Below are 26,856 nucleotides of genomic sequence, written 5' to 3' on the forward strand. Positions count from 1 at the left end.
CCCATCCAGCCCTACTGACTTCATTAGGGTTGCACAGAGGCAGAATGAGGCACAATGAATGAACACACTACATGGAATGTTCATACGGAGGAACCACCTTTACTAAATTTCATGCATTGTTGCTGTGTCTTGTCAGGCAGTTGCCACACTGCACCTGGAAATACCTCCATTTCAGAGGCAAGTGATGTCTGTTCATAGCTAGTAATTCTGTAAAGCGTTCTGAGCCTGACAAAAGATGCTACGGAAGGCTGTTTTTAAATAATGTTGGGGAGCCTTTTGAAGCAAGCCTTAGAGAGGAGATCTGGTCTCACCTAGAAATTAACTTGTACCTTTCTTTCAGATGGTTTCCCCAATGTTGTTTCACTCTTACAATCTTTGCACTCGGTTTTATTTAAAGTAAAACATCTATGCTGAAGATCTTCTCATTTTTAAGCTCTTGCTGCATCTCCACTCCTATACTTATAGGAAGTAACAGATGCCTTTTGAGTTTTGACACAAATTACGACAAGTTGGTACTTGATAGGTCCCTTTACAATGTTCCTCTCTCTATTTCCCTTGCAGTAAGAATTTCTAACCTGATGCGAGTACTGGGGACAGAAGCTGTTCAGGACCCGACAAAAGTGGAAGCTCACGTTAGAGCACAGATGGCAAAGAGACAGAAGTAGGTTGCATGTCCTAAAACAAGAGAGCTTTATTTTAAAGTAGATTTGGTGGTGGTGGTGTGCTGACAGCCCTAGAGACTAAAGTCCTCTACTGAAGCACAGAACAGATGCAGCAAAGGAAGAAAGAATTACAAATTTTACTCAGATGATGACCCTACAACCTATTTCAGCTTTGTCTTGAAAGGCTCTCCTCTGAGAGCTAGAAGAGTTGAGTGTTCATGACCCATCCGTTCTTGGACCCTTGTCCTGAAGCTGTCAACAAGAGGCCCAATTGCAGTGGTGGCTTTACAGCTATCTGCTGGGAACTGGACTGAGACCGACTCGCTTCACAGACCCTCCAACAACTGCTTGTGTAGTAATGACTTTGAGACATGGTCCTCCTGAGCTCACTACATTCAGTCACTTACACTGAGCACTTTCAGGTTTAATACTAAGCAGTTGACTGTTCCAGACAGCAGCATTACCACAGTAGTGTTAGGTGGTGTGTGTACACATTCATCCTCAAGGGAAGTCATCTGGGAAATGCAAAGGTTTCACTGTAATAAAGATGAACTGAGTAGGCTCTTCAAGAAATTAATCTAAAGCAAAGTACCTGAATTAAAAGTTCATATGTGTAGTCTCAAACTACAAATAACCAGATGGCTGGATTTTTTCAGGCAGTGGTAATGATACAGGGCTTTATGCATCATCACCACTAGATCAGGTGCATCCTCTAGCAGTACTGACGGAAAGTTTGTACCATCTGATGATGCTTTAGTGACCTATTTAAAATTAGTTGGTGGGTGCTGATCCAGTTCACACCACAAATTTCCACCATTACAGCTGGCATTAATTGCTCTCTTTCAGCAGAGGCTAAGGTCTAAATGGATTGATCCCTCATCACTAGAGGCATTGAAGGCAAATTGGAGGGTGATGTTGCAGGAAGCTTGCAGTACCACTGTTCATACTTGTTACAACCTGGTCCAGTTTCCCTCTGGATGGAAACCAGTCTCTTGTGATCTAGCGGGTTGGACCCACTCACGTGCTTCTAAGCCAGCCGGGTCTGGGCAGAGTCTGGTTCAGTGTTCCTAACTTTGGGTCTACAAGGCTCACTCCCCTTCCAGTTTTCTGAACAGACCTCCAACAAGCTGCATTTCTGCTTACCTGTTGTCTCTTTCCTCCCACCCAGAGCTCATGAAGAGGCAAATGCTGCACGAAAACTAACAGCGGAACAGAGAAAAGCAAAGAAGGTTAAAAAACTTAAAGAAGATATTTCACAGGGAGTGCATATATCTGTGTACAGGTGAGTGCCTTCTCCCACAGACCTTAGAGGTGCTTTGACTCAATAGATGTTTTTCCCATGTGACTTTTTATAAATACAGATGACAAACACCTGTCTATAAATGTGTGCTAATATGGAGTGTTCCTTTAATGCAAGGCTATTGTCCTCTGGCTCCCTGAACTCCATTAGAAACACTGAAGGCTGTTCAAATTATTTTATGGTAGAGAGAGAAACACTTTCTCAAAAGTAAATAAATGGAAAGATAACTCCATTCTTCACCCTGAATGCTCATGCAGGATGAGTGAATGTAGAAAGTCTCTTTAATACTTCAGTGCTTCTGTAGCGCTTTCCATCCAAGGATCACAAAGCACTTTATGAATTTTAAACCTAATGACACTGAACCTGAGACACTGGGATATTGAATGTCCAGTGTCACAAGCAAAGCTGGCAATAGGACCCAGGAGTCCTGACATCTGATAAAACACCATTCAAAAGTCAGATGAAAGCTTCTATTATAATGTAATATATGTAATAATGTATTGTGTTAGGAGCTGTAAAAAGGTAGATACAGTCCCTGCTCCACACTGAATAAAACCCTGTTGAACATAGGGTTTTTCTTATACCCCGACAGTACTGGAGAGATTGAAGTGAGAGTAAGTACTGGATGGAATTGGAGGAGAGTGAAGGAACCCTCTTTCTCTGTTGTCCATTGTTCGTAGTTCTGTAGTTCCTTTTTCGAATAGATAAACCTTTGCTTTTCTATCCTCAGAGTCAGAAATCTGGGCAACCCAGCAAAAAAATTCAAAATTGAAGCAAATGCTGGGCAGCTGTACTTAACAGGAGTGGTGGTTTTACACAAAGACGTCAATGTGGTGGTAGTAGAAGGAGGTAAGGCTCGGGGGGTGCACTTTCTGGTTAGAACATTAGACGTTCAAAAGTTTGTTTCTAACCAAGATACCCAAATATTTAAATTGCCAATTACTGGGAATTATGGAAGTAAAGGAAGATATTAAGCTGCTATACTTAATATTCTTCTTAGCTTTACTCCGCACCAGCCCTTGTGTAGTCAAGTATGTTAGCTACTTAAGTATTTTAAATAATCCTCTAAATATTTAAACTGTAGCTTATATATTTAAGCATTATTAAATCTGCTAGATTTGAAGTCACAATGCGTTGACAGTGGCAGCTTCTCAGGAAAGACTCTGCCAGCCCTGGGTGAGTGCTACAATGCTTCCAACTTTCATGGTGCTTTACAAACATTCTCTCAGCACATTTTGTGAGATACTATCCCCATTTTACAGCAAGGGAAACAGATGGCACAGAGGTGAAGTGACTTGCCAAAGGCCACTGAGAGTTCCTGTCTCCAAGCCCTGTGCTTAAGTTAGAGACTGTACTCCTTTGTCATTGATCTACAGTATTCTCTTCACCCATGGCTTTTAGCTGGAACTGTGTGTGTGTTTGAGTGTTTAGTTTTTCCTCCATGGTTTCAGGTGTCATTAGCTTTCACTGCTTTTTGGAGGCAGAATGTGACTCTTAGGACTCTTAAATTGAAGTTGTCGGTGAGCAAGAACTGAGTGAAAATTACTATCATCCTCTCTCTCTCTCCAGGCCCAAAAGCACAGAAGAAATTCAAACGTCTTATGCTCCATCGAATCAAGTGGGACGAGCAGACATCAAACACAAAGGGAGATGGTAAGCATAGACCCACATGGATCTGTATGAAATGTGACTAGGAAATGGCAATAGGGTCATTTTGTTGCAACCTGGAAGAGAAGCCATTACTATGCAAATCCTTCTGCAGAACATAATAGATCTGATCGTTTGAGTTGTACATTTGAAGATCTCTGTAATGCTACTAAAGCAAACCAATACTGGGACTGTGATTTAGATGATAAAAAGCCAAGAACTTCAGTGATGGCTTATGCTCCTTGCTATTGTTTACACCAGTTTTCCAGACTGCCTCTCATATTCAGCTGTATGTTTTCTAATGCACAATAAAGCTTGAGCTGGCTTTGCGTTTGCAAGACTCGAGGTTTGAAAAAAACAGACTCCAGTATGGGATAGTGTGTGTACTGCTGAATGACATCCAGTCCTGGCAGACTGGGGAGGTGAGTACTCCCAGGGAGGTGTATGCCATAATTCTGTGAGGCACTCTGAGGTGTATGTTATAATTCTGTGAGGCACTCTGGGTGGTCCTCTAGAACCCAGTACAGGTATGTATCCCTGAGACAGGAAGTGGGAGCCCAGAGCCCAAATCACATAACCCTGGATAATACTGATACACACATAGTGCTGGGAACAACTTCGCTATAAATGTGGTGTCTGTGTAATGCCATCGGCCAACAGTTTTCTTAAATGGGTCAATTCTCCAGGGCAAGCCCTGTGCCTTCATATGTGCTTTATGCGTGCTCAGCCCAATATGGGGAGCTGATCCTGACTGGATGACCCCGGAGTACTACTGTAATAGATATTTCGTAATTGTGTAATGTGAGAGACCAGTCAGTGGCTGTAACTGTTGCTCTGGGCCAGTGATACTCAGACTGAAGATCAGGAGCCACAAGTGGCTCTTTAATATGTGTCCTGCGGCTCTTTGCAGCACATGATATTAAAACAGTGATTTAATTATTAACCAATCAGGATGCTTTTACTGTGTTATTAACCAGTTAAGTTATCAATTAAGTTAGTTATTATATTTGCTCTGGGAATAATTTATATATATAAAAACTTATTTCCCTGTCATACTGTTTAAATACGAGTACATAGTACTCTAGTCAGCTACTACTGTGGCTCTCTTAGGTAATGTTGGTTGCTAATTTGGCTCCTGAACCAGAGATCTGAGTATCACTGCTCTAGGCACATGATGGAGCCTGAAATGGGAATAAAAATGTGATAGAGGGATGTACTCACTGCTGAACCTTCTGTGCAAGTAAGTTAGATCTTCCACGGTATTTGAATTCGATTTTGTGCTTAAAATGTCAGATTATGAAGTCAGGTATAACATAACTATTAATAGCTATGGAGGACTCCCCCCTAAACACAATTAGAAAAGGTGAAGGGAAATCAGCAAACATTTGTGTGCATGCCCAAAATGAGGGAAATGTAAAAGTCTTAGTCTAAATGCAGAAATGTAGTTTGGATTTAGGTGGGAGAAGTTATTTGAGTGGAATGAGAATAGAAGCATGGTCAGGACTGCCACTGCTTAGAGCAGTGGTCCCCAACCTTTCTGTGGGAATAGCACATTCCTAGTCCCTGAAGACTGGCGGGCGCCAGACACCCTGCTGCCGAAATGCCGCCGAGAAGCGGCAGCGGAAAGAAGCGTTGCCGCCGAAATGCTGCCCAGAAACGGTAATGCTTCTCGGTGGCATTTTGGTGGGCGGTTCTCCGGCGGCTGCGCTTGGCGGCGCCACTTTGGTGGCGCGGTGTCCTGCGGGTGCACACAACTGCCCCAGTGGGCGCCATTGCGCCTGCTGGCGCTGCGTTGGGGACCCTGGCTTAGAGATTTGGGGTGGGGAAGACTTGTATTTTTAATGCTGGTGCTTTCTTAGTGACTGCCTGGAATTCCTTATTGGCTGTAGGTCTAAAATCTGCTTTTTTTTTCTAAAGATGATGATGAATCTGATGAGGAGTCTGTTAAAAAGACAAACAAATGCTCTCTGGTTTGGGAGGTAAGTTAGGATCTTGATTTAAAGGAGCATTTTGGGCCTTAGGCTCTAGTGCTTAATTTCTGGGTCACTTGGCTTTTCATTACTGCTGATATTAAAACATGTGTGCAAGCTATAAAGCCTTGTTACTTGCTGCACACTTCTGTTTGCAAATCGCTATGCATAAAGCATTTCACTACCAACTTGATGGCACTTGATTTTTGTTTTGATTGAAGTAGCTTGGCTATGGGTTTCAATATGAAGAACAGTTAGCCAAAAACTCAAAAGGTAATAACAAAATGTTTAAGTATATCAGAAGCAGAAAGCCTGCTAAACAACCAGTGGGGCCCATGGATGATCGAGATACAAAAGGAGCACTTAAAGACGATAAAGTCATAGCGGAGAAACTAAATGAATTCTTTGCTTCAGTCCTCACAGCTGAGGATATTAGGGAGATTCCCAAACCTGAGCTATCTTTTGTAGGTGACAAATCTGAGGAATTGTCACAGATTGAAGCATCACTAGAGGAGGTTTTGGAATTAATTGAGAAACTTAACAGTAAAAAGTCACCAGGACCAGATGGCATTCACCCAAGAGTTCTGAAAGAACTCAAATGTGAAATTGCGGAACTATTAACTATGGTTTGTAACCTGTCTTTAAATCAGCTACTGTACCCAATGACTGGAAGATAGCTAATGTAACGCCAATATTTAAGAAGGGCTCTAGAGGTGATGCTGGCAATTACAGACTGATAAGTCTAATGTCAGTGCCAGGCAAATTAGTTGAAACTGTAGTAAAGAATAAAATTGTAAGACACATAGAAGAACATAAATTGTTGCGCAAAAGTCAACATGGTTTCTGTAAAGGGAGATCGTGTTTTACTAATCTATTAGAGTTCTTTGAGGGGGTCAACAAACATGTGGACAAGGGGGATCCAGTGGACATAGTGTACTTCGATTTCCAGAAAGCCTTTGACAAAGTCCCTCGCCAAAGGCTCCTACATAAATTAAGTTGTCATGGGATAAGAGGGAAGATCCTTTCATGGATTGAGAACTGGTTAAAAGACAGGGAACAAAGGGTAGGAGTAAATGGTAAATTTTCAGAATGGAGAGGGGTAACTAGTGGTATTCCCCAAGGGTCAATCCTAGGACCATCCTGTCCAGCTTATTCATAAATGATCTGGAGAAACAGGTAAACAGTGAGGTGGCAAAGTTTGCAGATGATACTAAACTGCTCAAGATAGTCAAGACCAAAGCAGACTGTGAAGAACTTCAGAAAGGTCTCACAAAACTAAGTGATTGGGCAACAAAATGGCAAATGAAATTTAATGTGGATAAGTGTAAAGTAATGCACATTGGAAAAAAAATAACCCCAACTATACATACAATATGATGGGGGCTAATTTAGCTACAACTAATCAGGAAAAAGATCTTGGAGTCATCGTGGATAGTTCCCTGAAGACGTCCACACAGTGTGCAGCGGAAGTCAAAAATGCAAACGGGATGTTAGGAATCATTAAAAAAGGGATAAAGAATATCTTATCGCCCTTATATAAATCCATGGTATGCCCACATCTTGAGTACTATGTACAGATGTGGTCCCCTCATCTCAAAAAAGATATACTGGCATTAGAAAAGGGCAACTAAAATGATTAGGGGTTTGGAACAGGTCCCATATGAGGAGAGATTAAAGAAGTTAGGACTTTTCAGCTTGGAAAAGAGGAGACTAAGGAGGGATATGATAGAGGTATATAAAATCATGAAAGAGATTAGAGAAAGTGTAGAGTGTAGAGAAAGTGAATAAGGAGAAGTTATTTACTTGTTCCCATAATACAAGAACTAGGGGCCACCAAATGAAATTAATGGGCAGCAGGTTAAAAACAAATAAAAGGAAGTTCTTCTTCACTCAGCGCACAGTCAACCTGTGGAACTCCTTGTCTGAGGAGGTTGTGAAGGCTAGGACTATAACAGGGTTTAAAAGAGAACTGGATAAATTCATGGAGGTTAAGTCCATTAATGGCTATTAGCCGGGATGAGTAAGGAATGGTGTCCCTAGCCTTTGTCAGAGGGTGGAGATGGATGGCAGGAGAGAGATCACTTGATCAGTACCTGTTAGGTTCACTTCCTCTGGGGCATCTGGCATTAGCCATTGTTGGTAGACAGGATACTGGGCTGGATGGACTTTTGGTCTGACCCAGTATGGCCATTCTTATGTTTTTATGAAATGTGCGTGGTTTATCTTTTTAAACCTCATTCAGATGGAGAAAACAGTGTGGTGACTCTCTGTCTAGTCCACACAGAAGTATTTTTGCATTTGGAAGGGTATAATGCTGGGAAATGCAGAGGATGCATGATCCCATTCAAATATCTAATCACTGTTCAAAGGAAGCTTCCAGGACTAACTTATTGCCTGCTTTTTGCAATGCAGGAGAGCTGGGTTTCAGACTCTTACTCTGGTGGAGGGAGGTAGCATACTCAGCCCTTGTGGAGGAGAAAGCAGTCAATGCTTTCTATGGCTAACTAGTGACAGGAACCAAGTTGGCAGCTTTCAAAAGGTGTCCTGGCCCGAAGTACTGTGGCTATATAGCTCCCTTGTGTTCCAAGTGACTTGAGGTTGGGGCCCGCACCCTTCAGTTTTCATGATCACATCCTTTGAGATGCTATATAAAAATATTGGCATCTCCACAGTCTTTGGAGATTATCCTGTATGGCATGATAAAAGACACTGGCTATGCCAGACAAAGATAGACACAGACTGGAATAAAACATGTAACTTCAATTAAAGCCACTGAAGTGCTCTTAAACACTTCAGTTTGTTGCGGACTGTATCAAAGGAAAGTCTTTTCCTGGCAGTTCATTTAAAAGAAAACATTACTAAATGACAGTGGAAATTGCCATTATTTAAGCATGTTTCTCTACAACCTTTCACCTCTGCACAAATAAAAATAGCACTAATTTAATTATACAAATCATAGTTCCTCTCTGAACATTTGTTTAGAAACCTGAGAAATTACTTTAGAATTGAAAAAGAGGTTTATTCTTGATTCCTCTTGTAATTGTGGTTGCATTTGCTTGGTTGTTTTTCCTGTTAGCAAGACGCATCAGAAAACTCCTACTCTCTGTCTTATTTCAGGGTACAGCGAAGGATCGCAGCTTTGGTGAAATGAAATTTAAGCAGTGCCCCACTGAAAACATGGCACGGGAGCATTTTAAAAAACATGGAGCTGAGCACTACTGGGACCTGGCTCTGAGCGAGTCCGTGTTGGAATCCACAGACTGAGGGTGCTGCTGCCCCCAGCGTTCCCATTGTTAATTTGAGAACAATACCTGGCTGAAAACTTGGACAGAACTCCCTTCCTCCCCTCAAATCCCCACAGTACGTTGCATATGATTAAAGAAATATTTTTAAAAAAACAATCACAGCTACACTGTTTTCTAGATAAACCCAACTCTTGGAAATTGTGGTGCAAAACCACTGGAAAGTGGTATCCGCCAGAGAATTTAGTTTTGAGGAGGTGGGAGGGACAGAGAAAATTGTTTTCAGTAGTCTCTTTAGTCTTTCACATACGGCTGTCTCAAGTGGAGGTACAAACACCTCCTTGCTTTGTCAGCTGTTCCATAGATGAAGTCTGACATTGGACAAACTATATGGTGCACACAATCAAAGCTTGCTCCTTTGGTGGGCAGGGAGGCAGTCTGGGAGCAGCCCCAAATGGTCTGAGGATGCAGTATGGAGCATTGGAATTTGTAAAGCAGAGTAGGAGATGGGGACTTAGCCCACATCCTATATTTACATAATAAACTTTTTTAAAAGAAAGTCAAAGATGTGTTTCTTTACATGGGAGTTTCAATTAGCCTGCTGTTACTCACTGCAAACCATGTTCTTCTGTACTTGACTCTTGCATCAGTCTTATACCATAGCCTGGGTATATTTGGAAGGATTGTTTGACAGCCTTAAAATCAAGGGCCCACTCTGCAACAAACATGGAGGGAAGATGGTCCTTGCTCTCAACTGTAAAATCTAAGAGAAGTAAGAGAGCTTATGGGGAGAGGGATACAACCAAATACATGTTTTTATAGACTCTTGCAGTTCTCTAATTATAAACAAAAGATGCCAGCTCAGCTAGCCATCATTAATTGGCGGATCTTGAAGTACTTGATGAGGAAAATGGACTGGCCCTACAGATGAGTTCAGGGAGAATATTCCATGCATAAGAAGCAAAGTGGAGGAAGGGTCAGATTGTTTTGTTGTGAAGCTGGTGTGAGTAGCAGCAGTTGAGGGCTGATGTTTGGAGAGAGGAGCAGACAAGAATGAAGAGGCAGCATCGTGAAGCTTGAACTTTAATATTTAGGGAAAAGTGGAATTCTTGTAATATCCTGTGCAGCATTGTAAATTGCAGCAGTAAATATGCTCAACACTTTTAGCTGTAGTGCACGTTGTACTGTGCTTACTGAGGCAGTTACTGTCTGTTAGATTGGTCCTTAGAAGGAAAATACGTTGGTGAGTGGGTTTCTTCAATTACCATTAGCATGAGCTTCTACAGCCAGAGCTGGCTTGTCTTGTATTTCGTGCAGGTAACTTCCTTCACTGTATGACAAGCTTTGAACCTGCTTTTAAATTCATGGAAATGTCTTGGTGTCATCCCATTTATTTCAGTTGGATGCTTATCCCAGCTGCTGCAGAGATGAAAAGTAAATAGCAGCTGTCCAGTGTCTTTTTTTTTTTAATGAAGTGGGAAAGGGTTCCCATAAGCACATTTTTGTTTTCATTCATCCCTAATTAGGTTAACAGGTTGATGCATAACGGGAAATATAGAATATCTGTCAAGGTTGGAACACTAGATCTGATCCTGTCCTTTCATCTTGTGCAGACAACTACATCAGTGCAAAGTGGAGGTCAAATGCTATCAGATCAGTGTGGTAGCCTTTTACACTCATTTCATAGTGCTGGGAATGACTGTGCAAAGTGCAGGACAATGGAGAATTAAGCACAGTGTTTCTGTGAATGCAGGATCTCTGTTTTAATCTGGTCCTATTGCTTCATTCCGTAGCTGGAGTCAAACTTTTGAATACATTCTCAGAAATAGGACTTCAAGGGAGGAATAAGTAGCTCACCTAGTGTCTGGGGGCTGGGGTAGAAATGCCATAATAGTTTGTTGCTAATCAGGATGGCCTGCATAGTTGCGCTTCAGGTTTCTAGTAGGATTAGTCATTTTTGTCTCTTTGGCACAACAGTGCTTCGGTTTATACTCTCAACTATTTATGCTCTGATGTTGACACTACTTCCTGCTGTAACTCATTCTAAACAATGAAAGGGACTTTGTATATTGTGTCCTGAATGTAGGAAAGACTCAAGATTGTATTAACATCTAATTCTAGATTTTCTTTAATTGTGTACTGACAAGTCTCAGAATAAACTGGTTTTGCTCAATTATATGAGGAACTGGATCCAAGACACGAGCTTATGATGTGTCTACCACAGGAGCAAAATATTGTATGATGGGAACTAGGATGGCTGGTGGTAAAGAGACAGCTTCCTGTAACTTCCCGAAAATCATCTTCCCCCCTGTGAGCTAAAGCTCAGGAACCACTTCTCTTCCATCAGCCTGCCTTCTGCAGAAGCTGGTGTGAAGTACCACATCTTGTTACAGAGAGCTTTAAAATATGCCTCTTCATTGTAAAGAGACAATCTTATTCACATTTTTTAAAAACCAGATATTGTTTCTTGAGCCATCTTAATTTAATAACAAAATCTTAATATTTAATTAACTATTTGTGCTGCTTGGTTTTTCTTATTTTGGCTGAGGACAATACAGTATTAGAATACTTTTCTCCTTCAGGTAAGGCTTTGTTACTTTGGTTGTAAATTGGTATTGTCTGTTAATTGTTGGTTTGTTTTAAAATGTACTGTAAAGAAGCAATTGAGAGGGTTTATCTCTTGTAAGAGCTTGATTTAAAAAAACTTTTTTTTACAAGTTTAGGTAATTACTCCTTTAAAAGTGGTAATTTGTTTCTCTACGTTTATCCTTTTTTTTTTTAAATCTCTTCTGTGGCAGGCTCTGCTCAGTAAAACAGCCTGTTGCTCTCTTCTACAAACCACCTGCTGCAGGTTCTACCATTGATGTGGGGTGCCTTTGCAAAATGGTGCCTGTGCTGAATGAGCTGGGCTAGTTGTGTTTTTGATGCTGCTCTCTTGGGCAGAAGAGGGGAGGGTGCTAGGTTTGCAGGCCAAAAAGGTGGTGGGGAGAAACAGAGAGCATAAGCGTTCTTCCACAACTTGGGCCTGTGGCCATCTGTAAAGGCTGCTGGGAGAAAAAACATGAAGAGGGGAGGAAAGCACCATGGATGCTGGGACCGTGGCCATGGTGCAAGGAAATGCAAAGGATGCCAGGCGTGTGGTTAATGGCAGGTGCGGGGAAAGAAGTGTAACAACTGTTGGCAGCATCAGGCATGTGGGTGGGGGGGAGGAGCACAAAGGATGCTGGGAGCATGGGCAAGGTGGGGGGGAGGAGCACAAAGGATGCTGGGAGCATGGTCAAGGTGGGGGGGGGAGACACCGTTGACCCTTTCCCCAGGGGCGGGGGAAGGCCTCGGTCAATCATTCGCGCTCCCTTCCCGCCTCAGGTCTAGCCCCCTACACTTCGCACATGCGCAGTGATAGGAAAGAGTGCCTCGCTTCACGGCGCACGCCCGGCGCTTGTTTTAGAGAGAGCGGCCCGCATGCGCAGGAACGTGATTTCCTCAGGCTTGCGCACAATCGATTGAGAGGGATGGGGTGTTTGCGCGGTCACGTTTGCGCATGCCCAGTATGCTCCGCGACGCTGACGAGAAGTTTGGCATGTGCGCCACCACTGTGTGGCGCGTGCGTCGTGAACATCTTGCGCCTGGAGGCGCTCGGCGCGTGCGTAGTTGGCAGCGTCCCGAGAGGGTTGGCGCATGCGTACTAGGTGGCTGTGGTTCTGAGGCTAACTTTGAGAAACCTAGTACAAAATGGCGGCCGATGGGCGGGCTCCGAGCTGTGTTGGGGATGGAGAATAACCAGCCCCTGGCAGCTGCCTAACCGGTTAGCGGCTCAACGAGCACAGGAGGGGCCCTTCAGGGGAAGGGGTCCGTTAAAAGCCCCGCAGGGAGCGAGGGGGGCGGGGTTGCGGCGCGTACCCCGGGAGGGAGCGTGAGTCGCGCGCTCCCGCGACCAGTGGCGGCCGCGCGACGCTCCCACCGTTTCGCGCGAGTGCGCGCCCGGCCCGGCCCGGCCCGTGGGTCTCGGGACTGGGGGGGGGCGCGTGCCCGTGAGAGAGGCCGGGCGGTGGGCTGTGGCAGAGCGACCCCTGGGTGCCCCAGAGAGGAGGCGTGTAGCGGCCTGTCGCGCCTCCGGCCCCGGACAGGCCGGGCCCAGTTCAGCGTGAGGGGGTTTCACCTCTGGGCGTTGTGCCCGCTCTAGGGGGCGGGGATAGAGCCGCTCCATTTGCTGGAGGGGGGGGCGTGTTTGCTTTGCTCGCTGTTGCATTGCATGCGGTTGCGGGGTGGGGGCCGAGACCCTCGCGCGCGCGGCGTCGGGCGGGTTGCGCGCGGGGATTGCGTGCCGGCGAAGGGGGCTGGAGGCTAGGGCTGAACGTCGCGGCATGGAGGCGGCGTAGGGACCCCAGCGCCCAGGGCAGAGGCTCATTGCGGTGTGCACCCTGGGGCGATTGGGAAACCCCAGCACGCAGGGGCTGCGCGGGTGCCCTGCTCGCATTCCCGCGTTGCACGACCGTAGCCGGACTGCGAAGCCCTAGCACAAAGGCGCAAAAGGGGTGCATCGTTACATGCATCCTTCTTTGGAAGCGGCCCCGGTTAAATATAGCATACCCGTGCGGCGGCCAGCCCAGCCCATCTCTGCCCGGGCGCGCGCACAGGAGGCACGCTCCCCCCCCGGGCGAGGGGGGAGGGGAGGGCGGCTGAGCGGTGCACGCGCTTCCCGGCCGCGGCGGAGGGTAGCGGCGCTGCTGCTTGTGCGACCAGGGGAGGAAGATGGCGGCCGGCGGCGGAGGCAGCAGCAAGGCCTCCTCGTCGTCGTCCTCCTCGGCGGGGGCCCTGGAGGCATCGCTGGACAGGAAGTTCCAGTCGGTCACCAACACCATGGAGTCCATCCAGGGCCTGTCGTCCTGGTGCCTGGAGAACAAGAGGCACCACAGCACCATCGTGTATCACTGGATGAAGTGGCTGAGGAGATGTGAGTGCGGGGGGGGGGGGGGACCATGGCGGGAGGTGGAGATTGGGGGGGGGGCTCTTGAGAAAAAGGAACCGCGGCCTCATTATCTGCCCCTGGGTGAACGAAGAGGGCACCAGGAGGGAGATGTGGGGGGCGGGGCATCTAGGAAAGTAGGCACCACAACCCCATAATTTTTCATTGGAGGGGGGGGGGAGGCAAATGTAATGACTCCCCATCCAACCATTGAAACAGGTTCGCCAGGCTCATGATGGATTCTCCCTTGCTAGCCGTTTTTAAATCGAGATTGGGTGTTTTCCTAAAAAGCATGCTCTGAGAATTATTTTGGGGAAGTTCTCTGGTCTGTGTTATGCAGGAGGTCAAGATTCGAACTCTGAATTGGGAGAGTGAGGTTAGGATGGAGGCATTAGGGGCTGTGAGGGACTCTGGGGAAATAATCCCTTTCTTCCTTTCACTTGCCTTCCATGTCTAGTCCCTTCTCCCCATTTTCCAAACCCTGTTAATCCAGACATATCTCCTGATATGAATCTCTCCTCCTTCCCCCCCCCCCCGCAGTTATTGACATATCTTTGTTCCTGTGTCACTTACCCTGTGATTCCCACCCTACAGACTCATTAATCTGCATCTTGTTTATATTCCCTCACTATGCATCAGGTTCTCAGTGGCTTCCCCTAGTTATTTAAGCCACCCCCACTCCTACCCAGATGGTTCCTTTATTGTGTTTTAAATACTTTGGAGTCTATAAACAGAACTATCGGTCTGTATATACCTGGTACAATCAGAGATGTTTGCAAAATGCGTTGGTTTTCTTAGCTTGAAAAATGCCATTTCTTTCATTTATTGATTGATGATTTGTGGTGTTAATAAGAAATAATAGAAATGCATGGTGCCTCTAACATTGTACCTCTTTAAAATAGATCTGTTTCAGAATTTAAAAGATCTTGCGTATGAATTTATAGTGATCATTTGGGAACCCATGATTTACTGTGAATTTCTAAATTGGTTGAGATCTTCGTTTATAGTTCAGGACAAGTCTGGGAAATCTGTTGCGTTGCTTAGAATTCTTGTATGTTTGGTATTTGATTCACAAGCGGAAATGTTCAGTTTGAAGTGGATGTGAGTGTATAACCTTTACAGTAATAGACGTTCTAACACAACTTCACAAAAGTCCAAAAACTGTAGTGGGAGGCAACAGAATGTTTGGGGTAGGGAGAGAGGGAGTGTATTGAGAGGATGAAGGGGAAACAACTACCTTCTTGTACCACAGGTTTCAAACGTATATTTAATAATTGATAGCTAGTCTTCTTCCTGCTTTAGTAAACTTATTGAAGTTAAAGATCTCTGAGGCATAATTATCCAGAGAAGAAATTTTTGGAGCATGTAACTTCTAGGCAAGCCATTCTAATCTCTCAGTTTTATCATATGGCATTATCATTGCTGTGTATGTTCCTTACAATGTTAACCAGTAACTAAGGAGTCCTCTCCAGAGTCTCGGGTCTGTACTTATTAATACTTGCATCTGAAAGATTTTAGTATACAATTCCAAGAAAAAAATAAGGATGTAAATTAACCTCCCGGAACATCAGCTCTCATTTTTGGGGGCTAGCCACAGGCTTCTTCCCCCACTCCCAAAATAGAAGTCTCTTTAGATGTGGGTAGGAGAAAGAGTATTGGATATTAAAATCAAATCTAGAGAGCACTGGCCGTAGTTGTATTGTGGACTTGACAGTGGAGAGATTAATCTTTTTCACTAGTCTAAACATGGTTTGATCATCTTTGCTGGAATTGCTCTTTCATATGTCCTTAAAACATTCAAATCTCGTACTGTCTCAGTATGAGCTAAAGCAAGTTTTGCAGGCGTAAGGAGGTAACATTAAAGTGGCATTATAACTTTTTATGTTATGCTTAAAAATGTTTGAAATAGTTCATTCTCCATTTTAAGGGTTGATTAGAAGTGAGCTGTAGCTCACGAAAGCTTATGCTCAAATAAATTGGTTAGTCTCTAAGGTGCCACAAGTACTCCTTTTCTTTTTTCCCTGTTTACTTTGATTGTATTTGAGAGCTCTCTACAGAAGGAAAACAGGATTGATTCCTCATTCAGGAACTATGTCCTTCACTTGCATCACTTATTCTAATCTGAGCAGGCTGAGGAATGCTGTGAATTAATTGGCAGAATAGATTGTAAATTGTTATGAATTTTGATACTTGTGAGGTACAGTTATTAGGGCTTGAATTGCAGATATTTATCTAGATGCAGAGATTATGGCGAGTAACTATTACACACTGCTTCAGTTAGCATAACTTTTGCATTTTAAAATCATACATCAATTCTTCCTAGCAGTCTGAAAGTCTCAAAAGCAAGACTTGCTTGTCATTTGGAATAAACTGAGATGTATCTTGCAACAAAGGTCAATGAAAATTAAGGTTTTGGAGCAGTCTGCAAGTAAAGGGGATATTTTGTGGGAGTGGGCATTTGCAACTCAGCTAGCATGAGGGTTCAAATATAAAATTAAACTATTTTCTTTGCCTTTTAATCAGCATAAAAAACACTTCATTGTTTAAATTTTCAACAGTACAGTTGTCTGACTTACTAAAATGTTATACTGTTTATTATTGTCAAAGGTTGTAATTAAACTTTATTTTCAGATATGTGAACTCAAATGTATATCATAGTGAGAAGTGAGTCTTCTAGGGCTGGGATTGCTGGGCAGAGCAAAATAGAGTAGTTCATAATTTTCTTTTGTTTTGGTAGTGTGACAAGTAGTTAAGTTGTCTTTTTTAATGGTACCATGTAAGAATCAAAATATTAACTCTTAAGAAACTGCTTTTGTCAAAACCTCTAATGACCTTTTCTAAAGCTCAGAACCAGTACTCCATCCTCATCCTCAATCTGTCATCTGCCTTTGACACCATTGATCATGCTTTTCTTTATATCCTGTCCTGTCATGGCTTCCATGACCATATCCTCTCCTGGTTCTGCTCTCTAATTGCTCCTTCAATGTGTCCTTTGCATCATCCTCTTCATCACCCGCACATTTCTGTGTAGTTTCCACAGATCTCTGTCCTTGAGCCCCTTCTTCCTCTATACCTTACCTCTGGGTAATCTCACCTGCAAAGAAAATTCAGCTACCGTTTCTCTGCTAAGGACTCACAGATCTACCTCTCTACTCCAGACCTGTCTTCTATCCAAACTAAAATCTCGGTCTTTCTGACATCTACTTGTGAATGTCTAGCCATCAGCTCCGTCTCAACATGGATAAAACAGAGCTCTTAATCCCCTCCCCCATAAACCTCCCTGTTAACTCCAGTCCCATTCACTGTGGACAACACCACCATCCTGCTTGTCATTCAGGCCTCTAACCTGGGCATCATCTTTGACTCAGATCTCTCTCTAAATCCTCCCATTTAGGCTATATTTAATTTTCCACATAGGGCCTTTCTTGTTCATTCACTTCTAAAACTCTTGTCCAGGCTGTCCTCTTGCATCTTGATTACTGCAACATCCTTCTCTCTGTCCTCGACAAATGCAGTTTTGCCCCACTCATATCTGTTCAGAATGTTGTCACAAAGATCATTTTCTTAGACTATGTCATCCCTCTCTTTGCATCCCTCCTCTGGCTCCCCCTTCTCTATCACATCAAACAAGCTTTTTACTTTCACTTTGAAGGAGCTTCATGGCCTATCCCTACCTATTATCTCTTAAGCTTAAGTTAAGATTTTGTCATGGTTATTTTTAGTAAGCCATGGACAGGTTGCAGGCAATAAACAAAAATTAATGGTAGCCTGTGACCTGTCTGTGACTTGTACTAAAAATAACTGGGAGTGTGGGGGGAGGGAAGGAATGACAGCTGAAGCCCCACTGTGTGGGGACTGACAGCCTGAGCCGCACTACAGGGGCTGGGGCGCACATCTCCTGTCACTGGTAGCTGAAGCCGAAGAAGTCATGAAAATGCAGTAAAGTCACAGAATCCGTGACTTCCATGACCTCTGCGACTAAATCATATTCTTACTTATGCACCATCGAGACATTGATTTCCTGCCTTCCATCAGCCCAGGATGCATAGGGCCCTACCAAATTGGACATGAAAAATACGTCATGAACTGTGAAAACTGGCTATTGTAGGGGAGACCAGATTTCACCGAGTTGAGCAGCTGGAGAACAGTGGCTGCTGGCTGGGAGCCCAGCTCTGAAGGCAGCACCACCACCAGCAACAGCATAGAAGTGAGGGTGGCATGCTATGGTATTGATGATTACCTGTTCTGTTCATTCCCTTTGAAGCACCTGGCACTGGTCACTGTCAGAAGACAGGATACTCGGCTAAATGGACCTTTGATCTGACCCAGTGTGGCCATTCTTACGTTACTGCCACCCTTACTTCTGTGCTGCTGTTGGCGGTGGTACTGCCTTCAGAGCTGGGCACCCAGCCAGCAGCTGCCCACCAGCTGCCGAGCTCTGAAAGCAGCAGCACAGATGTAAGGGTGGTGGTATCACTACCACCCCCACAATAGCTTTGTGACACACACCCCCTTGCACTTACCCCATTTTGGGTCAGGTCCCCAACGGTTACAATACCGTTAAACTTCAGATTTAAGTATCTGAAATGTATTATTTTTTAAATCTTATGACCACGAAATTGACCAAAATGGTCCATGAATTTCTAAGGCCCTAATGATGCAGCTTCCATCACCCACTTGATACATTTTCAGATACCTTCATGCTTTCTTCCATGCTGCCCCTCATGCTTGAGAGGAACTCCCCATAAACACCACAAAACTAATTATTCTCCTTCAGATTCCACTTTAAAAACTCTCCTTTTCTATCATCCCTACAAAAACTTGACAATAGTTAGCTGGCTGTTGTACTGAGTCCACTGCATATCATGCTGAGCCAATTTATGTCTCATTGTTTCCTCGTACTCTCTTACCTGTCTCTGCATCCACCTATTGTTTGTTGCCTCATACTTAGGGTATGTCTACACTTACCAAGGATTGATGCGGTGATCGATCCACTGGGGGTCGATTTAGCGGGTCTTCACTAGACCCGCTAAATCGACCACAGAGCACGCTCCCATCAACTCCGATACTCCACCAGAATGAGAAGATTAAAGAAACTCTCCTGTCGACCCAGTGCGGTGTGGACACCACAGTAAGTTGACCTAAGCTACGTCGACTTCAGCTATGTTATTCACATAGCTGGAATTGCATAACTTAGGTCGACTTAACCCCGTAGTGTAGACCTGCCCTTAGGTTGTGAGCAGTTTGGGGCATGGACTGTCTTTTTGTTCCATTTTTACAACACCTAGCACAAAGGAGTTCTGGTCCATGAATAGGAATGGTCCATGATAATACAAATAATAGCTGGTAGTAATTAAGAAAATTTGATTTGCTTTTATTTTCTGCAGCTCTTAAATGTATTTTTACTCTAAAAGCCTGTAAAAATATCTAATAGCTATTATTTTCGGAGAGCCTCTTGCAAAAGGTAGAATTAATAAGATAACAGTGTGGATTTATCTCAGAATTCTTAATAGAGTTTTTATAAGATTAAAATGAAGGTACAGTAGAATCCAGTTGTCCGACCCTCCTTTAACTAGTTCTCCTTATTAACCAAACAACCAGCGCACACAGGTCCGAAAGAGGGTGATCTCTCCTGTGCCCTCTAGATGGCATTGCAGCCTCGCACTTTCCCATTCTCTGGGTTATCCGAATTTTTGGTTATCCGATCTGGCCTGAGTCACAGATGCGGCTTCTAATTTTCCCAGGGGGGTGCTCAACCTCTGCTCAGTCCCAGGCCCCACCTCCACTCTACCCCTTCCACCAAGGCCCCACTCCCTCCCCGCCTCTTCCCCTCCCTGGTCCACCCCCGCCCCACCTCTTTCCGCTTCCTACCCTGAGTGCACCCTGTCCCCCTCTGCGCCCTCCCCCCTAGTACCTCCTGCATGCTGCAAAACAGCTGTTCTGTAGTGTTCAGGAGGCGCTGGGAGGGAAGGGGAGGAGTTAATCGGCAGGGGCCACTGGCAGGTGGGAGTGGGGCGGGGGAGGGAGGGGAGCTGGCTGCTGGCCTGAGTCCCAGTTAGATTGAATAAATGGGGTTCTTCTTGTTAGAGCCCTGTCTGGGACAATTTTTTAATCCCACCTCACAATTCCCATTCGCTCCTGCATTTTTTTGTTGAATAGTTATCCTGCAATTAAGACAGCAAATCCCAGTCCCACTGCAGGCCTCTACTGCTTGTATTTATATTGAACTGGTGTTTACATCTCTTAGTAGGGTGACACTGTTAAAGGAAGCATTGTACAAAAATTAAATTGATCAGTGTTATAGGTGGTATTTCTGAAATGATACTTGCCTTATACAGTATTTTTTATGGTTTACAAATTCATTAAATATATGAATAAGAGAATTAGAAATTTTTCTATGAATTAGAATATCATCTGTAGTGACATTAGCAGCACTTTTAAAAAGATCATTGATTTTCATGCTTCAGGTTGGAAACTGTGGTCAGGAAGAAATCTCCCCACTTACACCCACCATCATATAATCAGTCTTACACCCTTGGCTAGGTTCTCATCTAATTGTTTCTACCATTCTCTGGATACTGCTTGAAACAGAACATTTATTGATTTTTGTTTTGATATTTGAATTATTTTCTTTAATTCCAAAGTTTTCTTCCTCTGTTTATATCATATAGTATGTATGTGTTATAAAATCCTGGCAGATTTTTTTTCCCTCTACATTTCTCTACTTTAAGTCTCTTAACAGATAAGGTACTATCTAATTCTTATACAAAAGATGTGATGCTATTTGAATGGAACCATTCCTCTTTTAATACAAAATTAGCGCTGACATTTAGATATCTGTCAGCACATGATTGAATCACCTCTTCACCAGTTTTCTGTTCTAGTAATAAAATCATAAGGACAATGACTGCTTGCTTATGTGAAAACCGAAAGTTTCAATAAAACAGACAATATTTGCTTTATAGAAGTATAAGGTATTTAATGCTGTGAATCACTTTTTCTCCAAAACTTACTACTGTGAATCTATGTTATAAAAGGTTTCAGAGTAGCAGCCGTGTTAGTTTGTATTCGCAAAAAGAAAAGGAGTACTTGTGGCACCTTAGAGACTAACCAATTTATTTGAGCATAAGCTTTCGTGAGCTACAGCTCACTTCATGCATCCGATGAAGTGAGCTGTAGCTCACGAAAGCTTATGCTCAAATAAATTGGTTAGTCTCTAAGGTGCCACAAGTACTCCTTTTCTTTATATTATAAAAGACTTTCTGACAGGAGTATCTAATTTATTCAATGTGCTTAGTATTTAGTCACAACTTAAATATAACTGCTTTTCAGGTCAGTAAACCATGCATTTATTAACTTGAGACATGTTAGTCCATCAAGCAATATAACATCACTTTAAAAAAAAAAAAGTACAGGAGGTGCAATTGAAGAAGAATTTGAAAAACATTTGGCCATAGGCAGTGTGAGATCAATAATACAGTTTACTGTTTCATGAGAAGCACTGATGTCTCCTTTACAATTTTTTGAGACATCATGATTGAATAAAAGGTCTCTTCATTCATTGATGTATAATAAGAATTTATTCAGGTACCTCCCAGTATGTTAACTGTATGTATTCCCCGCTTACCAGTTGCATAACACAATGGTATGATTGAAATTTGCTTCTCTTTTTGCATATGACTGTTTCATAAAACCAGTGTGCAGCATGTGTTCTTATTTTGATGTAGTTTTTAATCACTAAAACGCTGCATATTAAGACTTGTGTATAACTAAAGATATAGCCTTATCAACTCTGATTTATTTGAACATACTTTTTTTGTAGTTTGTAATTTGGAAGGGTTAGAAGAACCAATTGACCCTAACTGAAAAAAATAAATCTTATTTCTGCCTTGGTGCATGTGTTAAAGTTCAACATCATGAAAACTGCTGTGAGGTTTCAAGTGCTGGATTGTGGCATAATTAATTGAATTTAGCTGTTAGAACTAACTGACTTTATTTGCCACTTGAAGAAATCTATAGGATGGTTGATTTAAAGAAGCCTAAAACTTGATTTAAAGGGGCTGTCAAGGTTCCTTCCCCACTCTGAACGCTAGGGTACAGATGTGGGGACCTGCATGAAAACCTCCTAAGCTTACTTTTACCAGTTTAGGTTAAAACTTCCCTAAGATACAAACTATTTTAGCCTTTGCCCTTGGACTTTCGCTGCCACCACCAAACGTCTAACACCAGTATTTTTATTATTAGGAAAGAGTTCGTTTGGAAATGTCTTTCCCCCCAAAATCCTCCCAAATCTTACCCCTTTTTTCTGGGGAAGGTTCGATAAAAATCCTCACCAATTTGCATCGTTGACCACAGACCCAAACCCTTGGATCTTAAGAACGATGAAAAAAGCATTCAGTTTCTTAAAAGAAGAATTTTAATAGAAGAAAAATTAAAAAAGAATCACCTCTGTAAAATCAGGATGGTAAAAACCTTACCGGGTAATTAGATTCAAAACATAGAGAATCCCTCTAGGCAAAACCGTAAGTAACAAAAAGACACAAAAACAGGAATATCCATTCCATACAGCACAGCTTATTTTCTCAGCCATTTAAACAGACAGAATCTAACGGATACCTAGCTAGATTACTTACTAAGTTCTAAGACTCCATTCCTGTTCTGTCCCCTGTAAAAGCATCACACAGCCAGACCCAGACCCTTTGTTTCTCCCCCCCTCCAGCTTTGAAAGTATCTTGTCTCCTCATTGGTCACTGTGGTCAGGTACCAGCGAGGTTATCCTAGCTTCTTAACCCTTTACAGGTGAAAGGGTTTTTCCTCTGGCCAGGAGGGATTTTAAAGGTGTTTACCCTTCCCTTTATATTTATAACAGGGGCCCTGACAATACCAAAACAAATTATTTAAAATAAATCCTTAAATTATTATAATTTTCTTGAGGTCTGACTTTTTGATATTGTATGGAAGATTTCTGGCAGTCTATGTAGACAATACAACTGTGACAAAAATGCTTCCAGTGACAATGGATGGATTTAACAAAGTTGTACAGAATTTTTAATAGCATTATGGTAAACCCTCTTAATTTGGCAGAATAGTTGTCTAGTAGATTAATACAACTGAATTTTAAAGTTTGACCTGCTCTTCACAATTTTGGCTGCTTGTTTTAAATTTTTTTTGTAATTGACTCATCTTAGATATCAGTCATGTTTTAAGCCCAATTCTGCTGTTTTTTACGGCACTGTAGAGGAAGGTTTAAATTCAGAATATCTTTTGTGGGAGGCAGTGGCCTGGTGGATGGAACACTATTCCCAGATCTGCCACTGGCCTGTTGAATGACCTTGTGCAAGTCATTTCCTCTCTGCCTCAGTTTCCTCACCTGTAAAATGAAGAGAAAGATACTGATCGTTGTAAAAACATGTTAAGATATATGGATGAAAAGCACTAAAGAGCTAAGAATTGTTTTTATTATTAAATAACAAATCTTAACTTTTTTCATATTGGGTTTTCTATTAAACATAAATTTGGGGCCTAAACTACTTGAGTGTCCTGTTTCATAACTGTTAACCACAGTTAACACAGCATAATGAAAATGGCAAGAAATCTCTGCGTTAAATAATAGCAACAATAATTGTCCATAAATACTTGAAAAACATACTTTTCTGCTATTCAGTAATGAGTGAAAAGACTTCCCTCTGGGAACTGTAAAGTGAGCCTTGTAAATTTCACTTTGCTACTCCTGCTGGGACCCTCCTGTGGGCAGGAGTAGTAGAGACGGTGGGCTGTATTCTTTTGCTGCTGGGTTGCTCTTGGAGAAGGAGGAAGATAAATTTATCTAACCTCACCATCCCATTAGAAAGGCTGCTTCTGGTCTTATACTTGGGGATTTGCAATGTGTTGCAGTAGAAGAGAGTCTTATATGAACCTCTACTGCTATTTGGGAGGGGCTGGGAATGAAGAATAAAGAGCCTTTTCCCTCTCCTAAGAGATTGCAGAAGCATCAGAAGCAAAAGGCCAGTGTCTGTGGCTTCTGTAAGAGGAGCAGCATAGGGAAATTTACAAGATTATAATCCATTTCACTTCACTGACACAGCTCACAAATGGAGAGGAAAAGCATCAGAAAAACTATGTAGAACAGGATAGAGAAAGAGAGGGCAAAGAAGCTGCATTTGTGCGCACGCATCTTGTCCCCCAACACACACATTCACCCTTGTCTTTTCTCTCCCTCATCCTCAACAGCCAAAAATGACAGGAATGGGAAGAAGAGACTTTCTCCTGATTGTGTACTGAACATAGCACTCCCCCTGTCATCTGCTAGCCAAAGCTAATACAAAAGACTAGAGCTGAGTGGGCAATAGCAGCTTAGATCACTACTTTGGGACTTCTTGGACACAGCTTGAGTTGGGAGGTGTAATTTTTTTTATCTACTGGGCACTGGCCTGTTAGAGTCTAGTAAAATGTTCAGGTCTTGAAGTTAGCTCTCCAGTGGATGTCTTCCTAAATGACTATGTATAGTCAGTGTCTTGAAGCAGACGTGACTTAATGCTTCAGAAAACACATTAATAAGTAATCATTGCACACATTCCCGCACTTGATGCAAATTCTTTGCGACTAGTGATCTCACACACACACACCCCTTTAAAATAAGTTCACCACAGGTAGTGCCAACAGCGTTAAACTAGCTTTGACTAACTCGTCCCATAGCTTTTTTTCATTTGATAATTTATGGCTAAGTGCTGAAAACATGTTGTCATAACTTTATTTTTAATTTTTGCTTCTGAAGACAAAAGGTATAGAGATGAAATTGTAGACTTGACCACTGTAAGAATTAGTGGTTATGTTGGGATTTGTAAGTGTGCCCATTGTATGGCATGGGCACATTCACAGAGTGGATTAAAAGCATAGGTTCAACTACTGCCTACAACAGCTAATATAATAGGAATAGGTCACTACCAGAACTGATGATAAAGAAAAAACTACCCCTTCCCTCTCCTCAAGGAGAAGTCCTGGCTTTGAGTTTTGGTAGACTGGTAAGAGGCAAAAATTCCAGAGTCCAAGACCATCCTCTCTCAGGAAAACACCTGCCTTTGGTCCTCCAAAATTCAAATCTAGTCACGTAAGCTCCTCAGCCGTTGGTGTGTCACAGCCTGACCCAGTTCCTCCTCTGTGGATGGACATCAGTCTGTTCTGATTCGACTCAGTTGCTGGATACCATGAGCTTTTAAGCCTTCTGGCTCTGGGTGATAACTGGTCACTGTTCCTAGCTCTGGGTCTCTCAGGCACACTTCCAGGTGCAGTCCCCATGTCTGACACCCTTCTTGTGCAGTGGGACTCTACAATCTGGCCTCCTTAGACCCCCATCCCTCTTGGTCCCCCAGTTACTTGTATATGATCCTTTAGAGTTTCCTGTTACTGTGGGTGCTCTGATCTTCTAAATTAATCCCTTCAGCAACCGTGTGGCAGGCAAGCAAGGAATACAGGCTTAGCAAAGGAATTTTTTAGTCACAGGTACTTTAGTGTTAAACAGCACTGGAGAGGTGCAGATCTTTGGAAAATATCACAGTCCTGAATGTGGCCTCTTGTGTCTCATCTCACCCTCCTGCGAGTTCTGGGTTCAGTGTCCATAAGCTCAGGGGTTCTCAGACTTCATTGCACTGTGACCTCCTCCTGACAACAAAAATTACTACACGACTCCAGGAGAGGGGGCGGAGCCTGAGCCTGCCTGAATCAAACTGAAGCCCCAGAGCTTCAGGCCACTGCCCGAGGCTGAAGCCAAAGCCTGAGACCCACCGCCTGGGGCTGAAGCCGAAGCCCTTGGGCTTCAGCCCCGGCTAGTGGGGTTCAGGTTTCGGCCCCAGCAAGTCTAACACCAGCCCTGGCAACTCCATTAAAATGGGGTCACGATCCACTATGGGGTCGTGACCCACAGTTTGAGAACTGCTGGGCTAGGGAGACCTTCCTGACTTCCCTCTCCTTTCCCTGGCCGTCTGGCATGAGGTCATGGATGGTCTGTCCTCACAGACCATTAGCCCTTAAATATAGTTTCTGACTCCTCTAGGGAATGTGCCCAGGCTCAAGAACTCCAGCCCCTTCCCCAGACTAGACTTCTGTGTAGAGACTTGACTGTTTTTGTGAACAGGCTAGTAGTGGACGGATGAGAGCTGTTGACCCTAGTTTGCTCTGTGCTTCTCTCACGTAGTAATTCAACTAAATATCAAACCCCTACTACAAAATGGATGCACTAATCCAAAGTGGAGGTTGCAATACAGTGTCGCCCCTGGAAAAAAAACGGTGGTTACAACACATGATTGAGTTCATAATTTAACACCAGCATACCCCAGTTTATCATACTGGGGCTCATAGGAAGAGACATAGTCTGCTAGTTAGTCAGGGCCCATGCCATAATAGGATGTTAGAGATTATAGCTAACACTTTGCGCACCTATAACTTACTCTTCTAAACCAAGGTTGGAAAGGAATTTTCCCTCAACTCAGATTGGCAGTGACCTTGGGTTTTTTCCTTGTCCTGTGCATCATGGGGCACACATCATTCTTCAAGATCATCTGTCTATATCTCTATTAATCAACTCCTGCCATTGCAGGGTCCTCGGGCATTGGTTCACCTCAGTCCCTTTTGCTCTCAGCCTGTGGCACACAATAGCTTAGTCTCCTAAGGGCAGTTCTGTTTTGGTCTAATTCTAGGTCTTGGCTTGGTATGTGGGGGTGGTCGGGTGGTGGTCAGTGGCAAGTGATATTCAGGAAGTCTGGATGATCTGGTGGTCCCTTCTCACCTTACACTCTGATTCTAGTAGAGCAACTGTGATGTTGCCATGTGCTGCAGCTTGCCAGTCATCAGACACAGACTTGTGAAATTAATTGAGTTTTTTTCTGACTTTGTACAAACTGTCTTTAACCGGGGGAGGAGCTCATTTTGACAAATCATAAGACTTCTCACTATATTTTCCCTTCACTGACGCCATCATCTTGTCACCAAACACAGCATATCCCTTGATAGCAATAGGTAGATCCCCTCTCTAGATATTTCCATGCAGGCAAGCAGAGAGGTAATTGTTTCATTT

At 43.3% G+C, this 26,856-nt stretch overlaps 2 protein-coding genes across 8 annotated transcripts in view; both read left to right on the top strand.

Annotated features, from left to right (window-relative positions):
* Window positions 1-11,864, top strand: part of PRPF3 (pre-mRNA processing factor 3) — a 28,321-nt gene extending 16,457 nt beyond the window's left edge. For all 5 annotated transcript variants that reach the window (XM_073323406.1, XM_073323408.1, XM_073323405.1 and 2 more), the window contains 6 exons: window positions 562-661; window positions 1,831-1,944; window positions 2,693-2,811; window positions 3,532-3,615; window positions 5,527-5,588; window positions 8,697-11,864. In XM_073323406.1, coding sequence (XP_073179507.1) covers window positions 562-661; window positions 1,831-1,944; window positions 2,693-2,811; window positions 3,532-3,615; window positions 5,527-5,588; window positions 8,697-8,843 — 626 coding nt within the window. In that variant the 3' untranslated portion in view covers window positions 8,844-11,864. The remainder of the gene's footprint in view (window positions 1-561; window positions 662-1,830; window positions 1,945-2,692; window positions 2,812-3,531; window positions 3,616-5,526; window positions 5,589-8,696) is intronic.
* A 1,223-nt stretch (window positions 11,865-13,087) lies between these two features.
* The window catches only part of RPRD2 (regulation of nuclear pre-mRNA domain containing 2), a 49,939-nt gene continuing 36,170 nt past the window's right edge, over window positions 13,088-26,856 (top strand). For 2 of the 3 annotated variants that reach the window (XM_073323257.2, XM_073323258.2), the window contains exon 1: window positions 13,088-13,775. In XM_073323257.2, coding sequence (XP_073179358.1) covers window positions 13,574-13,775 — 202 coding nt within the window. In that variant the 5' untranslated portion in view covers window positions 13,088-13,573. The remainder of the gene's footprint in view (window positions 13,776-26,856) is intronic. The other variant, XM_073323259.2, reaches the window with a different exon arrangement.

This window comes from Lepidochelys kempii, chromosome 24 (genome assembly GCF_965140285.1).
Source record: "Lepidochelys kempii isolate rLepKem1 chromosome 24, rLepKem1.hap1, whole genome shotgun sequence".
NCBI lineage: Eukaryota > Metazoa > Chordata > Testudines > Cheloniidae > Lepidochelys > Lepidochelys kempii.